Source organism: Candoia aspera, chromosome 5 (assembly GCF_035149785.1).
Source record: "Candoia aspera isolate rCanAsp1 chromosome 5, rCanAsp1.hap2, whole genome shotgun sequence".
Lineage (NCBI taxonomy): Eukaryota > Metazoa > Chordata > Lepidosauria > Squamata > Boidae > Candoia > Candoia aspera.
In genome coordinates this window covers 49,881,210-49,909,117 of record NC_086157.1, presented here as the reverse complement: position 1 = coordinate 49,909,117, position 27,908 = coordinate 49,881,210, and the positions used below count along the sequence as shown (strand labels likewise).

Here is a 27,908-nt window from a genome sequence, read left to right as displayed (position 1 = left end):
AGACTAAATGAAATGTTGCTACAGAAAAAAGCAGTAGTGGAAGATTGTAAAAAGAAATTTAAAAGTTCATTGAAAATAATTTAGATAAAGGTATTGATTTAAGAATGGTTTGTGATGCAAGCAAAGCTTTCATAAGACATTATTTCATACAACACAATAGTGAACTCGAAAAGAAGAGACAAGAGAAAATACAAGCAGCATGTCTGTTTTGACAACTGATGCACCATTTAAACCATGGCAGAAGGATATATCTAAATTTGTGTGGCAAGGGGAAAAAAACCACAAGTTAAATATAAGGTGTTACAAGACACAAAGGAAAGAGGAGGATTGGGTTTACCTGATTTGAAACTGTATTTTGCAGCTTGCTGTTTGGTTTGGATGAAAGAGTGGGTGTTGCTGAGAAATAGAAGGCTTTGGGAGTTAGAAGAACATGACCTGAGATTTGGGTGGCATGGATATTTGTGGTACGATAAAGTCAAGGTTAATGTGGATTTAAAAAATCATTATGTTAGACATGCCATATGGAGAATATGGAATACAGTAGATACAAACCCAGGTTGTGCCTGAAACATCTTTGTGGATTTCAAACAATAAGCATTTTATACAGGAGAAATGACAGGCAAATAAATGGCTAACTTATCGCAAGACACTAGAATTTTGTCAAGGAGAATGTAAAATAAAATCAAGAGAAGAACTGGTGGCAGAGAGATATATGTAGCTGTCAATGGTTCTCTTTTTTACAATTGTTAGAAAGATTTAAAGTAGATAAATAATTTATGGCTCTGAACATTGTGAGTTTGAAATAGAATTGTGTACAAATGATGAATATGCAATAGCTAAAATGTATAAACTTCTATTGAAATTTGAAACAGAAGAAGAACAAATGAAATAATGTATGATAAATATTTTGGTTATAATATATAAATGGAACAATGGGAAAATATGTGGCTTATGTACTGTTGATATACTGTATGTCACCAGATGAATTGTCTAGAATGTATGAAGGCTCTTCAAATTTATGTTGGAGATGTGAACAAGAAGGGACATTTTATCATGTTTGGTGGGCATGTAAAAAGCTAGAAAATTCTGGATTCAGATACATACACTGATTCAGAGGATTTTAAAGATTAATGTACAATTGAGACCAGAGGTTTTTCTGTTGGGATTGATGGACAAACAGTTGAAAAAAGTTATGGAACATTGTTTTTGTACATGATAACTGCAATGAGATTATTGTATGCACAAAGATGGAAAGATTTGGCATTGCCCATAATGGATGAATGGTTGGTGAAGATGATGGAACTGGCTGAGATAGCTAAATTGACTTCTTTGATCAGAGAAAAGACAATATCTTTGTGAAACAGAAAAAAAGGAACTTATGATATATGGCTTGGATGATTAGCCAGTATAGATTATAGAAAGAAGAGAGTTATGTTGTAACCATAAAGTAAGAGGTACATTTATAATTGTACTTATAACTGCTGTAAAGTAGATTGGAAGCCACTTCTTTGTATCTTTCTTTCTTTTCTATTTTTCTTTTACTTTTCCCCCCTTTCATTCACTTTTAGCTTTCTCTTTGATTTCTTTCTTTTTCTTACTTTATATTAGTTTATATTAGTTTTTATCTTCCTTTTAAAAGAATCTTTAATAAAAATTAATTTGAATATATATGGAAATGTCAGTTACATTTACCACTAGTTTACAGAAGTCAGCATTATACAATCATCGCCTTTCGTGAAGACACTGATAGCTAATAATAAGAGGAGCTGTCCCTTCAGCACCAGAACACAGTTGTTGTCTGTGAACAGGAATGCAAGCTTGAAATAATAGTGTGGAAAGTATGTATCATTTTGACATGTTGAGTTCTCCATAACTCACCCAGTGTTGTTAAAGCCAAGTCTATATTAGCTCAATATTGTTCTCCATATTTCTTCTCAGAGATCTGTGGGCTTTTCATTATGTTCACCTTTCCCTCTTTTCCTATATTGTATATTATTTTTTAAATACAGAAACAGAATTTAAAAGTTAGAGCAATTCATTTCTTAAAAATCCCAGTATTTGTCTTTTTCTTTAAACAGAATCAGGAAGAAAAATGCAAAATGAAATAACAAATAATAACAAACATGTGAAGAATATTATCAAATGTGTAAATTCATGTGAGGCTTGGCAGGAAAGTGGCAAATAAAGGGAAGAAGGCATTTATATCAACCTGCCTCCCAGCATATATCACCTACTTCAGTCAAAGTGGTACTATGATGACAGTAACCAACCAGAATGCATCATGCAAATTAGAATACTGTATCATGTACCAACTGCTCTGCTGCTAGCTGGTTGTTATAGTGATAAACTGAGGCCTTGCCTCTTGGTTTCTCCTTGAAAGAAAAACCTTTAATTTCTCAGAGGAATGAAAAGAAGAGAAGGGGGAGAAGGCAGAGAGGGGAGAGAATTACAGGAGAAAACATTATCTGGCTGAGAAGAGAAGAGCAGAAAGAGCATCACCACAAGAAGCATTCACTGGCCATGCCAGTGCTTGCAGCTAATGCTGAGTCAGAAACAGGTATCCCAAAATCCCTTTCTAATGAGCTTCCTTCAGAAACCATGGAGGAGATAGAGCACACATGCCCTCAGCCTCGACTGGTAAGTAAAAGACAAAGGATACTTTCTTTTTTCCCTTTTCCTTTCTGCCACTCTTGAGCTCAGTGCCTCATGAGGTTACAGACTAATCCTGCTTTGTAGTCTGAATAGAAATATAAAAAGGACCTAACCTGTGTTAGCTCTGTGTTTGCTTTCTGTTTTACAAGAATGTGGCTTACAAAGCAATAATTGTGCCTGCTGAATTCAGAGAGAGAATTTGGGATTATAGTGTGTTTCTGCAGCCTGGCTTTTTTCAATAAAAGCCCATCTAGCCCTATAAAATGGCACTTTCCTCTAGCCTTTGTTAGATTTGCCACAGAACTTAGTCCTTGTCTGTTAATTTGCCTTTTTACTGATTAAAACAAATGAATTTGCTTAGACACAGATTTTCACATTAATTTTTAAACAGCCTACTCAGTGAGCATTGGGAAAGAATATCACAGTTCACACTCTTTTTTTCCATATATTCTAGTGAAACTGTGTATATAAAATGCCTGATGTTACTTTCAAGCAGTTCAGCACATATGAGTTGGGAGAGTTATCTTAGGAAAAAAATTGCATTTCCTCAGTAATTTAGCCATTGGACCAGTACATAAAAAGAAGCCAGCTGCATACAGAATAAAGCATCCTTTCCTCACTGCCTATACATTTTCTATTAAAGGAAAAGGATAAGTAAAAAAGTAAAAAGGATAACAGTTTGCTCTGTTCTTTGTTCTATTAGTTATGTTTGAGCTTCCATAAGAAGTTATTAAGGATTTGCATTGCAGGAATTCTAGCATTCTAGCAGATAATGAGATTTGGAAGGGCAACATAATGTCTCCTGGCATGTATGCCTGGGATGGGGAGATTATCTCTAAAAGTAAGGATACATTGCTGAGCTTACTTCTTTGGGAGTAGATGTAGTTAGTATTAGGCTTCAGAACCTAATCTTGACCATCCACAATGGCCCAGTAACAGTGTGCTGCTCTCTGTAATAACAAAAATTAAGGGATACATAATTTTCTCCATTGTAGGAAATCCTTCTCCTGAGAAGGTCTATTGATGTATTCTAGGGTGGGGGCTACCTGCAAAAGTAAAACTCAGAAAGGTAGTCTGTCACTGTAAATAGGCAGTAGTTAATGCTTTCCCACTCAAAAATAAACAGTGAATTTTGCAAGTAACTTGTTTTAGAGCATTTTTAGATATTAAAAACAATTGTAATACATTTTAAAAGCTTAATCAGCTATTAAGGGCTCATAGTAAATTATAGATACTACTTAGATGGATGGTAGTGATAAGTTTCCATGTATCCAGTCGTTTTGTTTATAACATGGGGAAACCTGTTTGAACTATGGCCTATGATATTCCTATTTAAATCTCTGGCAAAGCTAAGAATTTCCGAATGTACTGAAATCCACTACTTAAGAAAGAACATGGAAGCATTATATTTTTCTGGCTTCTACAATTTTATGAACGGTATAAGATATTCAAACTTCTAAAGTTATTAAAGAATTCTACACTTATTAAATCAAAGATATAAAGTTGCTTTGAACAGTTTATAGAACTCTTATGCTTCCAAAATGCATTTCTAGAAAAGGAGTTATATTAGTCTGTTTATTATTATTATTTTATTATTATTATTTATTTTATTTTCTATCCCGCCTTTATTATTTTTATAAATAACTCAAGGCAGCGAACATACCTAATACTCCTTCCTCCTCCTATTTTCCCCACAACAACCACCCTGTGAGGTGAGTTGGGCTGAGAGAGAATGACTGGCCCAAGGTCACCCAGCCAGCTTTCTGAGTTTATGGAGGGACTATATGCATTACTGCATATCATCAATCCGCAGAAATATAAAAACTAAAGACACTTTACTCCCATTTGATTAAATTCCTGCAGTTTTCATATGAATGCCATGGAAATGGTTTGCCATTAACTTCTTCTGTTATTTTTTTTTAACTTCACAATCTAACAACGCTTGAATTCACTGGTAGTCTTCTAGATAGTATTAGCCAGGCCCATCTCTCTTAGCTTCGAAGCCCAACCAAGGTCAGCGAAGTGCTGCCACCTGCTGAGATATGCAAGAATATAAAGATATATCTATTACACAGACAGACATAATGGAAAAACATAATGGCAGGCATTTTAAAATGGAGAAAGTTAAAACTGTCCTAGCTAGGAAGAATGGCAACAATAAAAATGAATATTTTACCAAAGCTTAATGTCCTATTACAAATGATTCCAATAAGAATTAAAGACAAGGTATTAAATGAGTGGCAGAGACAAATAACTAATTTTAGTCAAATAAAAGACAGGGGATTAAGCCTAAGACCTGAAAGAATGGGGTGGATTGGCAGTACCAATTTTGAATTGTATAATCAAGCTAGCTGTCTAACTTGGATTACTGACTGGATTGTATCATTTTATATCTATGTCGCTTCTACCAAAGGAGCAATATTTTGCATCAGTTTTGCATACTGAGTCCTTCTACCAAAGACTCAATATTTTGCATAAATATATTTGGCTCATGAAACAAATGCACAATCTATAAGAGATTATTCTACTATAAGCAACATATGCAGAAGAAGAATTAGTCCAGACTTACCATTTCTTGCTTCAATATTAAATATTTATTTTCATAAAGGTGAATGTACACACACACACACATAAACACACACACACAGACCGGTAGAGAGGTGATCATTTGTACAGACTGCAAGCCCTAATTTTTTTAAAGACCTTTTTTATCCCACCTTTATTAGCTTTGTAAATAACTCAAGGCGGGGAATATACCTAATACTCCTTCCTCCTCCTATTTTCCCCACAACAACAACCCTGTGAGGTGAGTTGGGCTGAGAGAGAGTGACTGGCTCAAGGCCACCCAGCCAGCTTTCATGCCTAAGGCAGGACTAGAACTCTCAGTCTCCTGGTTTCTAGCCTAGCACTTTATTTATTTATTTTATTTATTAATCAAATTTATCACTGCCCATCTCCCACAATAGGGACTCTGGGCGGTTTACAATAAAACATAAATAAGAAGAATAGAAAACTATAAAATAATATTAACCTTAATCTTAACTACTAGATCGAACTGGCTCTCCATTTATTAACAAAACAAAGATGAAATCTTTTGAGAATCTTTCTTCAAAGTATAAAACCAAACATATAAAAACAATGAACACAAAAAACCTGGTGCCACAACCAATCTTTTTTGATGCAACCAGCATCACTACCTTCAAGCTCCAACCTCATCCTATCCCAGCACACAGGGGTATAAAGTCATTCATTCATTCATTCATTCATATCCCACCTTTATTATTTTTATAAATAACTCAAGGCAGTGAACATACCAAATATTCCTTCCTCCTCCTATTTTCCCCACAACAACCACCCTGTGAGGTGAGCTGGGCTGAGAGAGAGTGACTGACCCAAGGTCACCCAGCCAGCTTTCGTGCCTAAGGCAGGACTAGATCTCGTAGTCTCCTGGTCTCTAGCCTATTGCCTTAACCACTAGACCAAATGTTCATAATTAATATTTAGAAACAGAATAAAATTCACTATCAGCTTTCACGGGCTAACAGATTCTCAGTTCCAAACCAACTTTACAAAAAGTTACCAGTTATTTATTTTCTGTAACAAGAACTACAAGGAAAATGGCCTACAACAGCCATGCTAGATAAAATTTATTCAGACAGTCATTCATGCTCTGGTTACCTCATGACTTGACTACTGAAATGCATTCTACGTGAGGCTACCCTTGAAGACTTCCTGGAAGCTTCAACTGGTCCAGAATGCAGTGGCACAGGCAGTGATGGGTGTGCCTCAGTATGCCCATGTAACCCGTCTACTTTGCAAGCTGCACTGGTTGCCAGTTTGCTTCTAGGTGCTATTCAAGGTGCTGGTTATCTATAAAGCCCTACATGGCATAGGGCCTGATTACTTGAGAGATGACCTGTTTCCCATAGTATCTGCCTGGCTGATCCAATCTTGCAGGGTTAACACAGTCCAGTTTCCTTCCATTAAACAATGTCATCTATGAAGACCCAGGAAGTGTACCTTCTCTGTAGTAGCACCACCGCTATGTAATGAAGTTCCCCCTGAAATTCAAACAGCTCCTACCCTACTGGTGTTTCAAAGGTCCCTGAAGACCTGGCTGTTTGCCCAGGCCTTTGGTGTGGGTGACCAAAGCCTCCTTTAGATTGTGTGTGTTGTTTTCTTTATTCCCATCCAATTTTGTCATTTTTGCCATCTTTACTCTATTTTGTTGTTGTTTTTTGTTTTTAATGTTTTAACAATTTGTAAACCACCCAGAGTTGCTGGGAGTCAGGCAGTATACAAATTAAGATATATTAATGCTTAGTTTTATTTAGTTTATATTAAAATGAGTTATTTAAAATAAAACCATGGAATATTGTAAATATATATATTCTTAATGGTAAGCTCTCCCCAAATTGAGCACCTGCATGAATTCATACTATTCAGTATTCTTTTCAATTATCTACCAGATGTCCCATTATCCAATATGTATTGCAAATATATAATTCATAGTGCACATAGTCATATTAAATCATCTTGTTTCTTTATTAAACCTTGTGCTGTTGGCTCTAATGACATTTTAAAAACTGACTGTACATTTAAACACATACAATGGCCTGTTAGTACTTCCTGTACAAATTATATTGGTTGTAGTCATTTGAACAGCATGAATCAAGCTAGTGGACATCATGTCCGTAAATTTTGTAGAAAGAGCCTGTGAACTGTTGCCCTTATCAGCAAAAGGCCAACATAAGCAGTTTTATGAAGCTGGGTAGTGGAAAGCACCGTAGAGTACTTGGACTAGCACTATCAAAGGATTTTTCCTGTTGCACTAGTTGGAGGGGTTGGGGGGAGACCACAAATCTGCCCTATTTTCTTCAGGTAACCTCCCAGGAAACTGCCTTTTCCTCGGGAGATCAGGATTACCATTTGTAGACGCAGACCAAAGCCATTATTGTTTTAACATTTCTACCTTCCTATTTATCTCGGCATGAACCTTTGGGTTGGTGGTTGTATTACTTAGAAACAAAATGGCAGTTTAGCACTCAGTTGTCACAAAGACAGAAAAGACAATAATTAGAAAGGAAAGGGCTCAGCCACTATGAACATGGATAATAAAAAGGAAAAAATACTGGGACATAGTCACTCAGTGGAAAAGTCTGGTTTTGGGGGAAAAAAGGGCCTTAAGTTTCATTTAGCTACATTTAGTGCCTTGTTGGAAATATGCATTTAGAATATAATCCTTACACTGAAAATAATACAGATTTTGCATAAACCTATGCAATATATTACATTAAAAAAATTATCTTCTATTTTAATATTTTGAAAAACAGCTTAGGGATTTGTCACTAAAGCAAATAATTATATAAACAAAAATAATATCTTGAAGGACCCTTATTGCAGTCTAGTCCAGTTATATATGTTCTGTGCTGTACATTTCAGTGGGACTAACCTAAACAACATATTTGTAAAGAATGATATGGTGTAGCCATTCTAAGTTTGTTTTGTCATCTCAAAATGAAGATAATGTATAAGGTAAGATAAAACACTAAACTTAAGCCAGATTTAGTCATGCCTAAATTAAGTCCCCTTGATTTCAATATGGCTACTCTTAAATTTACTTCAGCCTAGGTCTTTGTAACCAGGAACTAATCTTCCTTCTCTCAAATTTGCTCCATGAATTCCTGGGACAGAACTGATTGCACAGAAATGACAGATGTCATTATGTCACAGAGCTTTTCATTTCCTATTCTGAAATTTTACAAGACCTAGAAAGTGTTCCCTCTAGTTGGGACCTATGGTAGCCTAAAGTCCAAAGGAGTCTGATAGTGCCATTTTGGACTAACAAATTTTATTAAAAGGCATAAGTTTTCATGATCTACAACTCACTTCATCAGATGCAATGGAGCAGTTAAACTGGTGCAAGACTTGAATTGGAATGGGTGGGGCGAAGGGAGGAGAAGAAATTACATTACATTACTGGTGGTTATGAAATTACTCTCCAAAGTAAGTATAAAGTTAAAATATAGAATAGAATGTAATAGCTATTAGTGGATTATATGATAAATTTAAGCAAGCAGAACATTTTTCCACAGGATATTTCTGTTTGATGATAATTCATGGGCTGGCCTTCTCTGTGGTGGCTGACAACTTTCTACCTTGATTGCAGTGCCATAGATTAAAGGAATGGATAATGCATGTACAGTATAAGAAAACCAAATACTAAACCTTTATTTATAAGGACCCCATGAAAGATTTGACAAGCACTATGAAAAATGCTGGTCGGGCATTGCATGGGAAGATACATCCGCAAAAAGTGCAATTTTGTTTTCTCCTGCAGCCTTAGACAAATGGCCATGGAGGGCAGTTCCCAGTGATCCATAGAAAGGGAGTACCTGCAGTAACCTAAAATAGCTAATAGGAGACTTGGGCAATTCCCATCCCCTGATGGCATCAGCATTTACACTCATTGTGAAGTGTGCCAGATTGTATCCATGGATACAAGAGGGGAAAACTACCTCTAAACTATGGATGACTCTAAGCTGCCTCAGATGTGGGCTGGAGATGAATCAGAGCAAAGTCATGCAGACATGCCAGAAAAAAAGCAACGACTAGGGCACATTAGAGGAAGATCTGTAAGAGGGGAGATGATAGGACATGAACACAGAAGGTTAAGCAGAAGGAGGTAGGAAGTCTCTGTTTGAATTGTAATTAAACTTTCCCTGTTACCAGCTTATTATAAAACATGTTTTAAATGCTATGTATGAGTGTGTTAATGTAATTTATTTTAGAGATTTAAAATTAAACTTTGTCAGAAATTGGGATAAATAGCAGTGAGAGTGCCACTTGAAATCAATAGGCACATGGAGTATTTACATTCCTGTATCCACCACTAAAGCATTACACTGGAAGAAAACAAGCTTGAAGAACACTATAAAGTTACATCACTCAAGATTTAACTCTTTTTTTTTCAATCCATATCAAGTGATACTAGTGGTGGCAAGGAACAATAAAGTCATAGTGTGATAGCTTTCACAAACTGACAATGTATTTTGATTTCTTTTTCCATAATCTGACCTTCCCCATCTTCTAGACTTTGACTGCACCTGCTCCATTTGCAGGTGAAACAAGCTGTCAGTGCAAAGCTCCTCATGAGAAGCTAACCATTGCTCAGGCCCATCTTGGAACACCAGGTGAGTCTGGGGTTATGCATTATAAATTAATTTCAGAATAGAATTCAACTGGCTTAGTCTAGTGCTTCCAGAATTCCCAGTCAGACTGGCCTTTATAGTCCCAATACATCTAAAGAGCACCAGTCTGGGAAAGCTGGAATAAACTTGAAGTTAGAGGAAGGGTTTTTACAGGAAGGACTGATTATACAAATAGTTCAATTAGAAAATATCAGATAAAGTCTTTTCCAAAAGTGTCCAACTCTTTGGTTGATGGTTTTGATTTTATCAATTTATACTAAAGTGTTGAATTTTGATATCTCATATGGAAATGCTGGTACTCCCAGACATGATTTACAAATGTTAGGCTTCACCCAAACCAATGTTGGAAGTAGAAGTCTTGCAGACAGAGATTCAGCAACAAACCTCTTCGATATACTAGTTTATTATAGATATTAGAAAAGCCATAGTACAAAAAAACTCAGTAATTTCAGCTGTAAGACTCAACCCATAGATACATCAGATCCAAGGTTCAAATCTTATTTTTCTTTCTCCCATTCACATGTCATACCAAGCTGAGAGTCATACATTTTTGCACAGGAGGAGCAACTGTCAGAGATTTATAAAGGGAGACGTACAGCGGGTAGCCCACTCTCAAAGAATGCTGTCTTGGTGTGTTACTCATAAGTCTGCATTCTACTTCCCTGTGCTCAGCCCCAGTGCTCAGTCACTGGACTTTCAATAGCCTGGCTGCTGCTACCATATGCCAGATCAGCATGTTATAAGGCCTCCTTTAACTGTAATTTGATAGTGGCTGAGAGGGCCAACCTGTTATGTGTTACTAAAATCTGGTTGGGCACGTGTGTGTGTTCCCTTCTCAGAAATGTCCCAGGTTTTGAGTGTGGCATGAGCCATGACCCTTGAGAGGAGCAGTGGAGTTGCTATTGCCATCAAGGAGACCCAAGTGACATTCAGAGATACTACCACATAGATAACTGGGTGTGAAACCCTGTTGATAAGGCTGGGCTCTGGGAATCAGTTGGCACTGATGCTACTGGACTAGCCTCCCTGTTATGCAGCCCATTCCCTGCCTGACCTGCTTGACTCTGTGGCCAAGTTGGCAGTGCAGTTCCCTAGACTTACGTTATTGGGTGACTTCAATCTACCTTCCCTGGATACAGCATCAGATGCACCACAGGAATTCATGGCCACCATGGCAACTAGGGACATTGAAGGCCCAACTCACAGCAGTAGGCACCTATTAGACCTGGTTTTTCTTAGGGGCCAGTGATGGAGTTGGGGGGATGTTACTATTACTCCCTTACTGTGCAGATCACTCTCCAATGGCCTCGGAGTTCTTTGAAGTTGCTCCCTGCCACAGAGAGGATCAGTCTGCCCCAGGTATCAGATGGACTCTGTCGAGTTCCAGAAGAAACAGGAGCTGTTCCTGGGTTCTGATGCATGGTTTGATTGATTCCATGGTTTGATTCCAGTCACTCTCTGGAATAAGGGAGTAGTGATGGCCTTAGATTGGATCACACCTCTGTGGACTTTCTGTTCATGGAGCCCAAAAAGCAGTCTGTTCTCAGAGGTGCTGTGGGAGATGAAGCAGAAAGAGAAACAGAGCACTACTGGAGGAAAGAGTGAATCCAATCATGCTTGGGTAAGAGCCTTTATTACCTCATGGCAATAAGAGTGGCAAAACATGGCTATATCTCCACTCTTATCATGTCCACAAACAGTTTCCTGGCACAGGAGTGTGCATATTTGTGGGATTATCTATGTTCTATTATATCTGCCTGTCCCACAAGATCCAACAGACTGGGGATGCTTTGGGTCCTATGAAACAATGCCATTTAATGGGACCCAGCAGGCATGCTCTCTCTATTGTGGCTCAACAGCATACCTTGACCACTGGGTTAGGACATTGGATGAGCCTATCTGAAAAATTGGTTTAAGATTTTGAATACTTTTGAGTCTTTGAGCTGTTTTATATTGTGCTGATGTAGTTATTTTATCTTTATTGTTTGTTTTGTTTTTAATTTTATGCTAGTCACCCAGAACGGCATTTTGCAATTTGGGTAGCCATACAAAATAAATAAATAAATAAATAAATAAATAAATAAACTAAACTAAACTAAACATCTGAACCTATTTAAAAGCAGCTGTATCATTAGGCAGACTGAAGCAATCATTTCCGCAGCAGATGTTGGGGGTAGCAGGAATGGCTCTGTTGCCACTCTGTCTGGGTCCTCCCACTCACTCTTCCCCCTTTTGGGAGGACAGAGATTGGTATTCTATACAGATTATCCTGGACTTCAGATTAGCCTGCTGCCCTCAGAATCCTGTCCCATAATGAGTATGGTTCAACTGCCTTTTAAGACAAATGATAAAATACAAAAAAATACAAATTTGAGTTATAAATGTGTACATACGTTTCTCATTTTAGAAGAACTCTCTCTGTTTTAGTTCTGCTATATGGAAGCAACCCAATTATGTAAATATCACTCATAAACATTCTTCCATCTGGTAGTTTATTTCTTTATTAGGGAAATTCTCTTTGAGTTAAGCTCACCTTCTAATGATATCATAGAGACGTCCATGTAACAGGAGAGTGATTGCCATTGCTTTCTTCTGGGATGCAGATCAGCTTTCCAGTCTAGCCTAGGGCCCTGGAATTTCCTGGAGATCTCCCATCCAAGTAGCAACCCGGGCCTGACTCTTCTGAGATTCTGAGCAAAGACAAGGCCAGCCAGTCACTGCTTTCTTTCATCCATGGTGATCTATTTTTTTCTAATATGGACTTTTTCTTATTTGGACAAATGCCTCAATGCTGCCTGAATCTCTGCCTTGTATTTCTGAATACATATAGCAAATATATCACTACAATCTGACTGGACTTGAGGTAACTTCTGGTTTGACATGGAAATTGTTTCTTATGTTCATAGTGGACAGACCTGTCAGAGTCTATGCAGACGGAATATTTGATCTCTTCCATTCTGGTCATGCAAGAGCTCTCATGCAAGCCAAAACTCTGTTTCCTAATAGCTACTTATTAGTAGGAGGTAAGCCTGACATTTGAACAAATACTGTTAGACTGATATTCCCTTTTATACAGTCTGCAAAACAAGCACAGATTCCAGGAGTCTGTGAGTTTGCTAATTTGAATTCATTCAAAAGCAAGGTTTTAATTTTAACCTGTTCCTAAGAAATATCAGGAAAGAACTAAAACCCAAATGCTTGCAAATATCACAGAAGCATCTGGCTGAACAATAAGGTCTTTTCTTTCTCTCATCCAGTAGGACAACTTTTTTTCTGTTTATAAAATTGACCTGTTACCTAAAGACTTGTACAGCCTGTGAAACTGGTCTAAGAAGAGAAAGCAATTTAATATTAGATATGATCAAGATCAGTTTTGGAGTCTTCTTTCTCAGATATTAAAAACAGAAATGTAAAATGGAGCATATTGAATGTCATTTCACCCAAGTTTATACATTGAAATATCATTGCCTCTTTCCACATGTTTGTATTAAGGAAGGTAATTGAAGAACATGTCCCTGTGAGTGATATTGTGACCTATTCCATAAGAAATTGGGACAATAGCTATATCCAGAAAAAGAAATGCCATGGAAAAAGTTGAAAAGCTGAAATAAAACAATGACCAGGCTAGCTTCCCCTATTTTAACACTATCTCTGTGCCTTGAGACAAATCCCAGTTTCCAGCTAGCATAGCAAAGAGAACTGCAAGAGAAGATCCACCAAACAGCTTTCCTACATAGGATACCTTTTAATGTAATGGCCATCCAATATCAGCAAGTTTTCAATTGACTAAATCTGATCAAGGAACTGAAAATTGTTTTCCAATTTTAGTTGCTACTTTTATGATTTGGTTTGACAACTACTGATTTAAACTCTGAAAATAGATTTGAATAATTTCTAGCCAAAGAGCTGCACTGTATTTTACAGGGCCAGGATTACTCTTTTTGAATTCTTGTATGTATGTCAGTTTGCAGTGATGATCTAACACATAAGTTTAAAGGTTTCACTGTAATGAATGAAGAGGAACGATATGAGGCCCTCAGACACTGCCGTTATGTAGACGAAGTAATCAGAGATGCTCCATGGACACTCACAGCAGAGTTTTTGGAAAAGCATAAGGTATTTTTCTTTTTTTTTACCCCTCCCCCATAAACCAGTTTCATACCAGTGATGATGCCAAATACTGCATGTTAATTTGTCATGTTTATAAAGCATAGTTGCACTCTAAACCAAGGTGCCCTTTGCCAACACTCCAGCATACTATTTTTGTAGTTCAGGTTATAATTCAAGAGTGGTAATAATTCTCATTCTTCCTTCTTTTTGCTTATAGCTGTGACAGTGTCAACAGTATGAAAATCTGCCTCCCTTTTCTTACCTCTTTTTATATGCTATGCTACCAAAATTCTAGAAAATGGAATTAGGAGTTGAGGGAAGGGAAAAGAAGAACAGAGATCTCCTTTCCTGCTACCATAATGAAAAGGGGAAAATACCCAAAGAGGGTATCAAACCTCAACCCAGTTCCAGTAATAACAGTGATAGTGCAACTGGATTAAAATCCTGTATGAAATCTTCCTTCCATTCAGTTTGGCTGTGGCTTTAATAGGCCTTTCTTGTAGCATTCCAGGCCCACAAAAGTCCAAAATAATCAAATAACAATACAATTGCAGAAAACTGGATTTTCTCCAAAAAGCTTAGAATTGTAAGAGCTATATATATAGGGTACTTCCATATTTTGGGATGAAATGATTAATAGTGTTATACCTAAACAAGCAATGTCCAAGAAAAATCATGCCGCTTCGTTGAATGATAAGATTAGCTACTCTTCACTTCCTACTACATGTTTATGTCATCCATAGTCCATTTCTCAATAATAAACAGAGATCAAATAAATAGCTATGGCTGGTCATTTCACTTATTTGGAATAACTTCATTTAATTTCATTATGTTAAGAAGCAAGGTATAGTAAGAGGCAAGTGATTAAAAACAGCATAAGAGAAGTTTTTTCTTTAGCAACATCACTGGTTTTAGCATAGTGACCATTTTGTATTACTGATATGGTACATTAAAATAATTGTAACCAGCTTTAGTTCCTCTAACTGATATCACATACATACTAAAAAGGTTTGTACTCTCATGCACTATGCATTGATATAAATAACCTATTATAAACAGTTTAAAATATATTTAAAACTTGTTTAGCAGGTGTGGAAGTTAGGGTTCCAGGGTAAGCAAGGGCCAACTTAATTTCCTTTCTTCTGTGTTTTCAGATTGATTTTGTAGCCCATGATGATATTCCATATTCTTCTGCTGGTTCAGATGATGTTTACAAGCATATAAAGGAGGCAGGTAAGCATGCTTTTCTGTGTCTTTAAGTAGCTAACCTCATTATTGCCTCACATAACCATCAGATTGAAGAAATATTTAATTCAGTGGACTCTTTAAACCCTTAAGTTTTAAGACCACAATAAAGTTTAAAGTTAAAGCATCCCTGACAGATGGCAATATAGCCTTCATTTGAACACTGCCAGTGAAGGGGAACCCACCACCTCTCTTGGTAATTGTTCCACTGCTGAGCTGCTCTTACTGTTAGGACATATTTCTAACATTCAGCTGGAACCTACCTTTCTGTAACTTAAATCTATTATTTTGTGTCCTGCACTCTGGAATAAAAGAGAACAATCTTGATTTTCTTCTGTGTGTGATATCCTCTCAAGTATTTGAAGAATGTTGTAATATCCTCCCTCAGTCTCCTCAAAGCTAAATATGTCCAACTTTTTCAAAGGACTTCATTTTCATTCCCCTGATCATTCTCATTGACCTTCTGTGAATTTGTTCTAGTTTCTCTGAATCCTTCTTGGTATGTGGTTCCCAGAACTGAATACAACACTCAAAGTGGGATCTGACCAAAGTGGAAAAAGTGGAACCATTACTTCCTGTGATTTGGAAATGGTAGTCTTATTGATGTAGACTTAATTATACTTGCTTGTTTGGCAGCCACATTACACCTCTGACTCATAATCAATTCACTTAAATGTCATACTATCCAATCTATGCTTAACTAGCTTACTGATCAGAATGTCATGGGGTACTTCAGTAAATGTTTTGCTAATGTCAACGTATGTTGGCTCTATCACATTTCTACAATTTATTAAAGTTTTGTGTGTGTGTGTCTGTGCACGCCTTCAACCCAGGCTTGACTCCTGGTGACTGGCTGTATGAGTCCATGCAGTTTTCTTGGCAGTATTTTCAGACGTAGTTTGAATTTCTTCTCATTAAATTTAATGAGAATTGAATTTCTCCTCATTAAAGAAATGACCGTATCGCATAGCATAGCATAGCATAGCATAGCATAGCATAGCATAGCATAGCATAGCATAGCATAGCATAGCATAGCATAGCATAGCATAGCAGCCTAACATTCAGCCATGCCCTTGACAAATGCTTGCTAATAATTCTGGTGATTGTGGCATTTTTTCCAAGGTACTTAAAAAACTTAGGAACTTCTCTAGAAACTTTGCAGGAATCAGTGTATGACTAACTGGTTTGTAATTTCCTTTTTACCCTTTTTGAAGACATGGACATCTACTCTGTCATCTGGTACTTTACCAATACTCTAGGATTCTTCAAAGATAATAGATAAAGGTTCAGGTACCTAGGAATCAGCTAACTCCTCAATACCCTAGGATGCAACTCAGCTTTTTCTGTCAAATTTGAATCCTGCCCTTGGGGATGGTGGAACCCTTCTCTATCTTCTTTTTTAAGGAATGCTGAGCCATTTTGAGGTCCTTTTCCTATTAATTTTTCTGCCATGGAATTCTAATTATTGTTCTCCAGTTATTAAAATCTATTTTTTAAAGTCCTAGGTATATGTTGGACTACACTCAGCTTTAGTTTTTCTTAAAATGAGAGTTACACATTCACTATCTCCTAATGTTCTAAGTACTTCAGCTTCACAACTAAATCTTACTTATGGGATAGTATCAAATCAAGGACAGTTGATCCTTTGCTGGACAGGCAATAATAGACATCAACAACAATACTGTTTTAATCCAGGTACTCTCTGTAATAATACCAAATGCATTCTGACCATGTTTCAGTGTTTTCTTTTAGCCTGCTAGTCAACAGAAAAGTAGGCTGGCATAAATTGTGCCTCTCTCTACCAGTCTGCATTCTACCTCAATAACAAGGCCAGCAAACAGCGCTGCCTTTATTATTTTAATGTGGGACAAGTTAAGGAAAGGGATTAATGGATTCCCTGGCTTTGTTTCCTCTCCCACAGAAAAAACCTGTAACATCATTGGTGACAGAACCAGTACCATACAGCTCACAGAATCCAGCTCTCTCAGTTTAAATTGACTTTCTATGCAGCACACAATTAAAACCCTCTCAAGAGAATGACAGTTTGGATTTTTAAACATAGGTTTAGGACTCTTCAAAAGAATGCTAAACCCTATATATATAAAGAGCCCATGTTAGACCTGATAAGTGCTTTGGAAAGCACTTTGGAAATCCTAGTTGAGGATTACATAGGCATATACCTCATCAGAAGCCAGATACCTGGTCTCTCCTGCAGTCCAAGCCAAACAGTGGCTCGGACTGCAGGAAAGCATTAAAGTAGCCAATAGGAGCTTGGCGGATACTATCTACAATAGGATCATCAACCACATTCATGCCATGGTTTATGCCATGGTTACTGGGATGTGAGAACGAGCCCTCATTTGGATTTTGAGGAGTGAATAATTGCAACATACAGTACAATTTGTCCTAACAGCCAGGAACCACGCTGAGACGAGGAATAGGTCTCTAGTGTTTATTACTGCTACATTAGACAGAAAATCCTAACAAACTGAAGAAGCGTGGGAAAAACCCAGACAGATAAACCCCAAAATTAAGGCGGGTCTGATCTGTGTCTCTTTGAATGGCTGCTTAACTCCACAGTACTACGCATGCGTTTTCCCCCCTGGATAGGGGCCCCCTCCTGCTCACCATCAGTACTCATGACACAATTTCTCCATTTCTATTACTTCTGTTCCTTTGGAACAAATCATCTCCATCACCTGCTATATTGCAATAATAGGATTCACCCATTATGTGTGTGTGTGTGCGCAAGTGCCTTTGAAAAAGGTCACTCTCCTTGGGATTGCACACAATTACCTACAGTATTGTTTCCAGTGATTCTGGAAAGTTCTGTCCCTTTTGATATACAGGGATATACAGTAGGTTATAAAAACAGCTGACCTTGGGGAAGTTACGAATGAGCTGTTAAGGAGGGACTTGGATAAGAGATTACAGTCTGGAGATAAAAGGAAGCATGAGAAAGAACATAACTGCCTTGATTTTGTTTAGTGTAAGATGGGACAGAGAGAAACTTGGACAGGCTTTTAAGATTCTGGTATTATACCCTACAACAGTAAAGTAGCATTGCTCAAGACCCTGAGGTGTCTGTTTCTTCACCTGACCTACCTCAAAGGGCTGATATACAGATACTGTACATACATAATGTAAATTCTTACCTGTTCATGTCTGTCTCTTTTCCTGCTTTTGCCTGCTTTGTCCCATTTTGTCAGTTAATAGTTTTGATGTTTGCTGATGCTTACTAAAAAAAAAACATCAAGCTATATTTTTATAGTGGTACTGAATTGGACTCTGTGTGCTTGCTTTGATCTGGATACAGGAATTGACAGGGAGTATGTTGAGTGCAAACTAAGCTGGAATTAACCTGACAATTTTGTAACACAAACTTCCTCTATCACACTTTAAGTAAAAATCCACAAACATTATGGCCATTGTGATAAAAGAGGGTCTTTCTGCCTACATATTTCTGATTGTCAAGGAATCTTTCAGGATCTGAATCTAGTAGCAATCCTAAGAAGTGTTTCTGTTTCTTAATCAGCCAATGTTATACACCCTGGTAGAATATGAAGTTGTCAATATTTTAAAAGTCTATTTTTAGAATTGCAATTCTCTATGCACTCATTTTAATTTAATCTGTTGTTTCTGAATCTTTCTCCACCGGTTGTTTGCTTTTAGGATGCCTTTGTATATGGTAAGCTTTCAGCATATGGTCAAATCTATTTTAAGACCCATTATTTCTGCTTCTTGATAATGAGACTGTTAACTCCTAGTCTAAAGCACTTTTTGAAGTTTGTTATATTTTTAAGTTTCTTTCTTCATAAGAAAATATGGAAATTCAGGACCCAGATTATAGAAGAGCTTGATTCTTCCAATAGTAGACCTAGATATTATTAGAAGTTGTTGTCAGCGTTCCCTTTTCTTTCCTGTTCTGAGTGTGATATAATTTCAGATATTTCCCTATCCCCATTGGTGGCAGACTTAGTTACAAGCAGAATAATGCACAATGTTATTATATCACATTCTGCTTGCTTTGATGCTGGGAGAAGGAGACAAGATGATGCAGTGTTTGTCAGCTTTATTTCTTGTAACATCTAGCCATGCCTTGAAACCTGCCATTTTCAGTTAACCCATACAATTATCTATTCATCTTAACTTTGATATCAGTTATTGGTGCCTCTTCAGCCATTATTTCTTTCTAACAATGTGTTTTTTAAAAGATAAATGGCTTCTTTTTCTTTGCATTGTAGTCTCAACAATTCTCTAAATTGTGAAGGAGTGATGATGCTCCATACTTTTTAAAAAAGAATAAAAGTTTTTTTAAAAAAATTTATTGGATCCAAAACTGAGCCCAGGAGAACAAGCCAAATTGATGTGTAAATTTTGTTGTTGTTTATTCGTTTAGTCGCTTCCTACTCTTCGTGACTTCATGGACCAGCCCACGCCAGAGCTTCCTGTCGGTCGTCAACACCCCCAGCTCCCCCAGGGACGAGTCCGTCACCTCTAGAATATCATCCATCCATCTTGCCCTTGGTCGGCCCCTCTTCCTTTTGCCTTCCACTCTCCCTAGCATCAGCATCTTCTCCAGGGTGTCCTGTCTTCTCATGATGTGGCCAAAGTATTTCAGTTTTGCCTTTAATATCATTCCCTCAAGTGAGCAGTCTGGCTTTATTTCCTGGAGGATGGACTGGTTGGATCTTCTTGCAGTCCAAGGCACTCTCAGAATTTTCCTCCAACACCACAGTTCAAAAGCATCGATCTTCCTTCGCTCAGCCTTCCTTATGGTCCAGCTCTCGCAGCCATATGTTACTACAGGGAACACCATTGCTTTAACTATGCGGGCCTTTGTTGTCAGTGTGATGTCTCTGCTCTTAACTATTTTATCGAGATTTGTCATTGCTCTTCTTCCAAGGATTAAGCGTCTTCTGATTTCCTGACTGCAGTCAGCATCTGCAGTAATCTTTGCACCTAGGAATACAAAGTCTTTCACTGCTTCTACATTTTCTCCCTCTATTTGCCAGTTATCAATCAAGCTGGTTGCCATAATCTTGGTTTTTTTGAGGTTTAGCTGCAAACCAGCTTTTGCACTTTCTTCTTTCACCTTCATCATAAGGCTCCTCAGTTCCTCTTCACTTTCAGCCATCAAAGTGGTATCATCTGCATATCTGAGATTGTTAATGTTTCTTCCAGAGATTTTAACTCCAGCCTTGGATTCCTCAAGGCCAGCTTGTCGCATGATGTGTTCTGCATACAAGTTGAATAGGTAGGGTGAGAGTATACAGCCCTGCCGTACTCCTTTCCCAATCTTAAACCAGTCTGTTGTTCCGTGGTCTGTTCTTACTGTTGCTACTTGGTCGTTATACAGATTCTTCAGGAGGCATACAAGATGACTTGGTATCCCCATACCACTAAGAACTTGCCATAATTTGTTATGGTCCACACAGTCAAAGGCTTTAGAATAGTCAATAAAACAGAAATAGATGTTTTTCTGAAACTCCCTGGCTTTTTCCATTATCCAGCGGATATTGGCAATTTGGTCTCTAGTTCCTCTGCCTTTTCTAAACCCAGCTTGTACGTCTGGCAATTCTCGCTCCATGAACTGCTGAAGTCTACCTTGCAGGATCTTGAGCATTACCTTACTGGCATGTGAAATGAGTGCCACTGTTCGATAGTTTGAACATTCTTTAGTGTTTCCCTTTTTTGGTATGGGGATATAAGTTGATTTTTTCCAGTCTGATGGCCATTCTTGTGTTTTCCAAATTTGCTGGCATATAGCATGCATTACCTTGACAGCATCATCTTGCAAGATTTTGAACAGTTCAGCTGGGATGCCGTCGTCTCCTGTTGCCTTGTTATTAGCAATGCTTCTTAAGGCCCACTCAACCTCACTCTTCAGGATGTCTGGCTCTAGCTCACCGACCACACTGTCAAAGCTATCCCCGATATTGTTATCCTTCCTATACAGGTCTTCTGTATATTCTTGCCACCTTTTCTTGATCTCTTCTTCTTCTGTTAGGTCCTTGCCATCTTTGTTTTTGATCATACCCATTTTTGCCTGGAATTTACCTCCAATGTTTCTAATTTTCTGGAAGAGGTCTCTTGTCCTTCCTATTCTATTGTCTTCTTCCACTTCCGCGCATTGCTTGTTTAAAAATAATTCCTTATCTCTTCTGGCTAACCTCTGGAATTTTGCATTTAATTGGGCATATCTCCCCCTATCACTGTTGCCTTTTGCTTTCCTTCTTTCTTGGGCTACTTCTAGTGTCTCAGCAGACAGCCATTTTGCCTTCTTGGTTTTCTCTTTCTTTGGGATGTATTTTGTTGCCGCCTCCTGAACAATGCTGCCAACTTCTGTCCAGAGTTCTTCCGGGACCCTATCTACTAAGTCCAGTCCCTTAAATCTATTCTTCACCTCCACTGCATATTCCTTAGGAATATTAGTGAGTTCATATCTAGCTGATCTGTGGGTCTTCCCTAATCTCTTTAGTCTGATCCTAAATTGTGCAAGAAGAAGTTCGTGATCTGAACTACAGTCAGCTCCAGGCCTTGTTTTTACCGACTGTACAGATGTCCGCCACCTTTGGCTGCAAAGGATGTAATCAATCTGATTTCGGTGTTGTCCATCTGGTGAAGTCCATGTATAAAGCCGTCTCTTAGGTTGTTGGAAGAGAGTGTTTGTTATGCAGAGTGAATTGTCTTGGCAAAATTCTATCAGCCTGTGTCCTGCTTCGTTTTGTTCTCCCAGGCCATACTTACCTGTAATTCGAGGTGTCATTTGACTGCCCACCTTAGCATTCCAGTCTCCTGTGATGAAAATAACATCTCTTTTAGGCGTGTTGTCCAGTAGGTGCTGCAGATCCTCATAGAACTGTTCTACTTCAGCTTCTTCAGCATTTGTGGTTGGGGCGTATATTTGGATCACTGTGATGTTAGATGGCTTGCCCTGAATTCGAATTGAGATCATTCTATCATTTTTTGGGTTGTATCCAAGCACTGCTTTAGCCACTTTACTATTAATTATGAAGGCTACTCCATTTCTTCTGTGGTCCTCTTGTCCGCAGTAGTAGATCTGGTGGTCATTTGATGTGAAGTGGCCCATTCCAGTCCATTTCAGTTCACTGACGCCCAGAATGTCTATCTTTAATCTTGACATCTCACCAATAACCACATCCAATTTGCCCTGGCTCATAGATCTTACATTCCAGGTTCCGATGGTGTGTTGATCCTTAGAACATCGGATTCGCCGTTCACCACCAGCACCGTCGGCCGCTAGCCGTCCTTTCGGCTTTGAGCTAGCTGCGTCATCACGTCTGGGGCTAGTTGAGCTCATCCTCTGTTCCTCCCCAGTAGCATTTTGACCATCTTCCGACCTGGGGGTCTCATCTTCCGATGGTATACCGACATATCTCTGGTTGTACTGATCCATTTAGTTTTCACGGCAAGAATACTGAGGTGGGTTGCCATTACCTTCCCCAGGGATCGCATTTAGTCTGATCTCTCTGTCATGACCTTCCCGTCTTGGGTGGCCCTTCACGGTTTAGCTCATGGCATCATTGAGGTGCTCAAGCTCCAGCACCACGACAAGGTAACGATCCTTTGCTGAAGGTGTAAATTTAGAAGTCTTCAATATAGGTTGTTCTGAACACAATTAACAGTGTTAAAGCATGAAGTAACTTAACTTTTCTCTCAGAATTTCATAGGGAATGCCACTTTAGATTGTGCAGCCATCCTTTGCCTCATTCTACAATTCCAAAGTAGAGATAATCAGAATTTCATTTGTCTGTCTGAATTCTTAAGTTTTTTAAGGAAAAGATTTTTCCTAAAGATTCACTTGCTCCCCATTATTGTTTTCTTCTAGTGATCCATTTCCAGAGATAGTCTCTGACCATTCTTGGTTACTTTACCGATTGTGGGAACAATTGAATGGTGAACGTTTGCAATGTGTCACATAATGATTTTATAATGAGTTTGTTGATGGATTACTGTAAACCTGCTGATTTACATATTTGCATATATATTATAGAAAAGAAGAATGGTATTCCTATTAAGCTGTATAAAATGTGAGATTACAACTACAGTCTTATGTACCTTTACTTCCAAGTATGCTTCCAGGGATGATGCAGGCTTACACTAACATAAATTTATCTATTTATTTGTTTTCTATAGCCGTCCATCTCAGCAAATGACTCTGGGAGGCTTACAACATGAAATAAATGAAATGTTGAGCTGCAGAATGATTTAAGCTATCTGTAGCTATTAATGTGTTGGATGTAAATTATATTTATAGCTATGTAAATTTGGTAAATAAATTAAATAAATAAATATTAACTTGTAAATGATGCTCAAAAATCCCCTTGAATGTTTGGTTAACACTTTTAGTCACATCTTTAATTTAACAGTTACAATGCATACAAGAGCTTTTGAACTACTGTATACAATCAAATTTTCTTTTATTTTAATCTCTTAAATGCACAGTATCTTCAAATCATTCCAAAGCCAAAAGCATCTTTCCCTCTTTTTAGTAAAATGCAATTCCGCCTACATTTAAGACAGTAAGAATTTTACGTGGCATAGCATTTACATGATCAAGTAACTGACAAATTTCTATATCAAATCTTGTAAAGAATTATGTATCAGGTCTATTTAATCATATGTTCAGTAAGTAAAAGAAACTCAGGTGTCCAACTTAGCTGAAGTGGCTTCAGTAAGTTTCCATATATGCTGTTCTTAATTTAGTACTTACTTTATTGTTCAAATCTCATCTTTGACAGATTTTTATAAATAGATTTTCTCAGTAACATTCCTATCATAAAATATTCTTGGTGTAAATCATGTATAAATACATTTATTTCCATATTTAAAGAGATGAAATTATACTCCCAATATCTAAAATATGTATGTAGCTTTTCTGTCATTTTCTAAAGGTCTGCCTATGTAACAAATACTGAATGTATTATATGAACATTCCTCGTTTGATGGCCATTCCTAGCTCTGAGTTCCACTGATATGGTGTCACCAGACACCAGGTTCAGAGTTAGATAAGACATGCAGGTTGCTTTCAATCACATTAGCTATTAACTTATTCTTCCCAGAATCATTTTCATTCCATTGGCCTCTTGACCAAATGCTTTTTCCTGGAGAGTATCCATATTTGATTAACTAATATTCTCATACAAATTAAATTGTGCAAGAAGTCCTTTCTCTGTCAAAAGTCACTTCCTTAGATCCCACTGAAATCATTATGAAAATTTATTTGAGTTGCAACCATGTGCATTCAGCCCACTTTTTAAAATAATTATGTCAGTATGAATTGTACAGGAAACAATTAAGCATAATCAATATGGTACAGGAAGCAATTAAGCATAATCAATATGATAAAGATCATTATAGACAACATCCTTGCATAATTAGCCAATTACCCATAAATGTTCACCTTTAGAAATTGACTATTCTGTACTATGAAATAGTTTCTTCAGGGCTACTTTTATCAAGAATTAAAATTATTATTTTATCATTACTTTGAAGGGCTTCTAGGATGCTTCAGTCAGAATCAACTCTGAGCAGTGTACAATTCCACTTCTATAAAACAGATTAAAGGGAAAAAAATAGAAAATTGATGTAACATCATAAAATCATACGTATAGGACAGAAATACATCACAATCAACTCACCTAAATTAAAACACTTTCCATTTGTAATGGGACCAATTATACCACTTCAGCCCCAGTGCCTATCAGCATGGACATTATAAATGCCAAAAGGGAAGGGTGAATGCTTTTCAAGGGCACCCCATGTAGAGTGTTTTTGAGTAGCCCAAGTGAGAGGGGACAAAGGCATCAAGCACTGTGAAATAACTTGATCCTTATATGAAAGCTGGAGATTTTATCACAGCTCTTTCTTCTTTTCCCTTTCAAAAGGTATGTTTGTACCAACTCAGAGAACTGAAGGCATTTCAACTTCAGATATTATCACTAGAATTGTACGTGATTATGATGTATATGCCCGTCGCAACCTTCAAAGAGGATATACTGCTAAAGAGCTGAATGTCAGCTTTATAAATGTAAGTGCATCAATCCTTCAAGTTACACTGTATTTGGAAAAACTGTGGAATGATTGTGGAATGATTGTGGCATGGTTAGGAAAACAGTGAAATTTGTTTTGCTATATTTTTCTAAGCACATTTTAAAAGTTAAATTATCATAATCTCCTTACCATAATTAATTAATTAATGTTCAAGGTTTTAAAATTAAAACAAAATTCTCTATATTTTATGTCTAAAATCCTTCAGTTTATGATTATTTCATGGTTGTTGTTTGGAGGAGCATATACAAATAAGCTACGTGATTCTTAACATACGGATAAAAAATCCCTAATTATTTAACATGTAAGACACATATGCAGGCTTTGCTGCCAAATGTTCTTGGGTAGATTTGCACATGTTTTCTTAATTTACTTTCTTTGAAGCTTTATTTAGCTGTGATTTCAGACTCACACCACAGGACTGATGGTTTTTTTAGTTTTTCCCCACTCCTTAGTGTGTAGATTTAAGGCTGGGAATGTTATCTTACCACCTCTCCCCTAACCCAAATAATTCCTTCAATAGATCCTTTCTGTGGTAATTACTTACCTGACTTTCAAGGTTTCTGAACTCTAGTCTACATCTCACTTTGTATTTTGGCTACAAAACTGGACTTTTTGATACACTGTTGCCTTCATGAAGTGTTCTAGTGAACTTTGTGTCCTTAAAATAAATTTTTCTTACATTTAGTAGCATAAGGACAAGTGTTACTTATCAGATCTACCCTTATTCCAAAAATAATGTATAGTTTTCATTTAGTTAGGATATAGTGCTTCCTGTTTGTTTGCTTTTTTAAATCCTGAGCAATGACCACATATTATCAGGAGGGTTTTCCTTCCTGATGTGAGTCAGCTTATGATAAACTCCATCCAAATTTGTGAAACATTACCATCTAGATGGTCATTGTCTGGCAACTTTAGCCACATTATCTTATCCATTTCTATATAATAGCATCCAACCCATGCCTCCTTAAGATAAACTAACATTTCCCAAATGTGTGTTGCACAAGGGCTGCAAAGAGTAACAGCAGGTAACTTAAAAATCAGATGGAGTCTGGTAGCATCTTTTCTGACTAATACAATTTATTAAAAGGCATAAACTTAATTATTTGTCATATTCCCCACTCCTTAGTGTGTAGATTTGAGGCTGGGAATGTTATCTTACCACCTCTCCCCTAACCCACATAATTCTTTCAATAGATCCTTTCTGTGGTAATTACTTATCTGACTTTCAAGGTTTCTGAACTCTAGTCTACATCTCACTTTGTATTTTGGCTATTTATTTGTCATAAAAATATGACAAATAAATAAATAAATACACTTATGCCTTTTAATAAAATTTATTAGTCAGAAAAGGTGCTACCAGACTCCTCCAGATTTTTTGCCACCATAGATTAAATGGCTCTCCTCCTACAATGTCTACAGCAGGTAACTTATTTTTTCAAGTGGTCATCTGTACATTCACATGACCTCTTACCTTCTTTGCTACACATGCCCTTTTACTAATCGCACAGTTGTGGTCTGGGAACTAGGGATTCAGTGTGACTGGTTTCTACAGAAGGTAGGCTTCCTGCCAAAAAGTTCAATTTGAGAAGTTCTAGAACAATGGTCACACATACCAATTAAAGAACCACAATTACTGTTAAGTAACTTGCTGTTTCTGTTGGATGTACATTACATCTCCGTTTACATTAAATCCCAAAGTAGCAAATCTCAAATTATTTTCCTATTTTGCAGTCAGTTTGGTTAAATCCACAAGATGAGAAAAAAGAAAAGAAACAGATGCACATATATCCCTGAGTCTGGAGAAAGCACTGCATTTCTCAGACTCCTGAAAGAAGCAGGTTATGTCACAACAAAAATATCTTGGATGTCAATAGATATATTCCTTTCAGCAATTTATCAGCTACAGTGCAGCCATCATTCTGTACGAGTTAACAAGCTTTCTATCATCCCAAATTACTGCATGTTATGTTGGTTTCATCTCTTCAATGCTTTTCTCATGGAAACTACATTTTATTTCTATTTCCTAAACTGTGATACTTCGCAAACTTTAATACTCTAAGATCTTTATGTTATAATATTTCATATAAAGTTACTCATATGAACTTCAACATACAGTAACCAAAATTTCTTCATGACTCTCATTACTTTTTTTTTTAGGAGAAGAAATACCGTTTTCAAAACCAGGTAGACAAGATGAAAGAAAAAGTGAAGAATGTAGAAGAAAGGTCTAAAGAGTTTGTGAATCGAGTAGAAGAAAAAAGCCATGATCTCATTCAGAAATGGGAAGAAAAGTCAAGAGAGTTTATTGGCAATTTCTTAGAACTATTTGGGCCAGATGGAGCTTGGGTATTTATTTGTTATCCACACATACATATAATTTATGAGTTATTGATGTGTCATATTTTTGCCCCAAAATATCTTGAAGATAGTAGACAAATTAAAGCCTGTTATACCCACTCAAGACAATTATTATAACAAAAATATAAAAACAAAATCATATCCTGAGCTGGATTATATTTAAAATCATTCAATCATTCAAAATCAGGCAGAACAAAGCATCTTAAAATGCCAGGGATTAAATCTGAGAGCATTCTCATGCAAGATATGTTATTA

The 27,908-nt window shown here is 37.2% G+C and overlaps 2 protein-coding genes across 6 annotated transcripts in view; one reads left to right on the top strand and one right to left on the bottom strand.

The window, feature by feature from the left end:
• Window positions 1-27,908, bottom strand: part of PDK3 (pyruvate dehydrogenase kinase 3) — a 674,093-nt gene that overhangs the window by 584,864 nt on the left and 61,321 nt on the right. The window lies entirely within an intron of this gene.
• The window catches only part of PCYT1B (phosphate cytidylyltransferase 1B, choline), a 41,563-nt gene that overhangs the window by 11,636 nt on the left and 2,019 nt on the right, over window positions 1-27,908 (top strand). The window contains exons 1-7 of one of the 5 annotated variants that reach the window (XM_063305194.1): window positions 2,405-2,637; window positions 9,746-9,845; window positions 12,770-12,886; window positions 13,828-13,979; window positions 15,128-15,206; window positions 25,130-25,272; window positions 27,453-27,641. In XM_063305194.1, the coding sequence (XP_063161264.1) occupies window positions 2,521-2,637; window positions 9,746-9,845; window positions 12,770-12,886; window positions 13,828-13,979; window positions 15,128-15,206; window positions 25,130-25,272; window positions 27,453-27,641 (897 nt within the window). In that variant the 5' untranslated portion in view covers window positions 2,405-2,520. Of the gene's footprint in view, window positions 1-2,404; window positions 2,638-9,745; window positions 9,846-12,769; window positions 12,887-13,827; window positions 13,980-15,127; window positions 15,207-25,129; window positions 25,273-27,452; window positions 27,642-27,908 lie in introns of those variants that run through there. The other 4 variants (XM_063305195.1, XM_063305193.1, XM_063305197.1 and 1 more) reach the window with 4 other exon arrangements.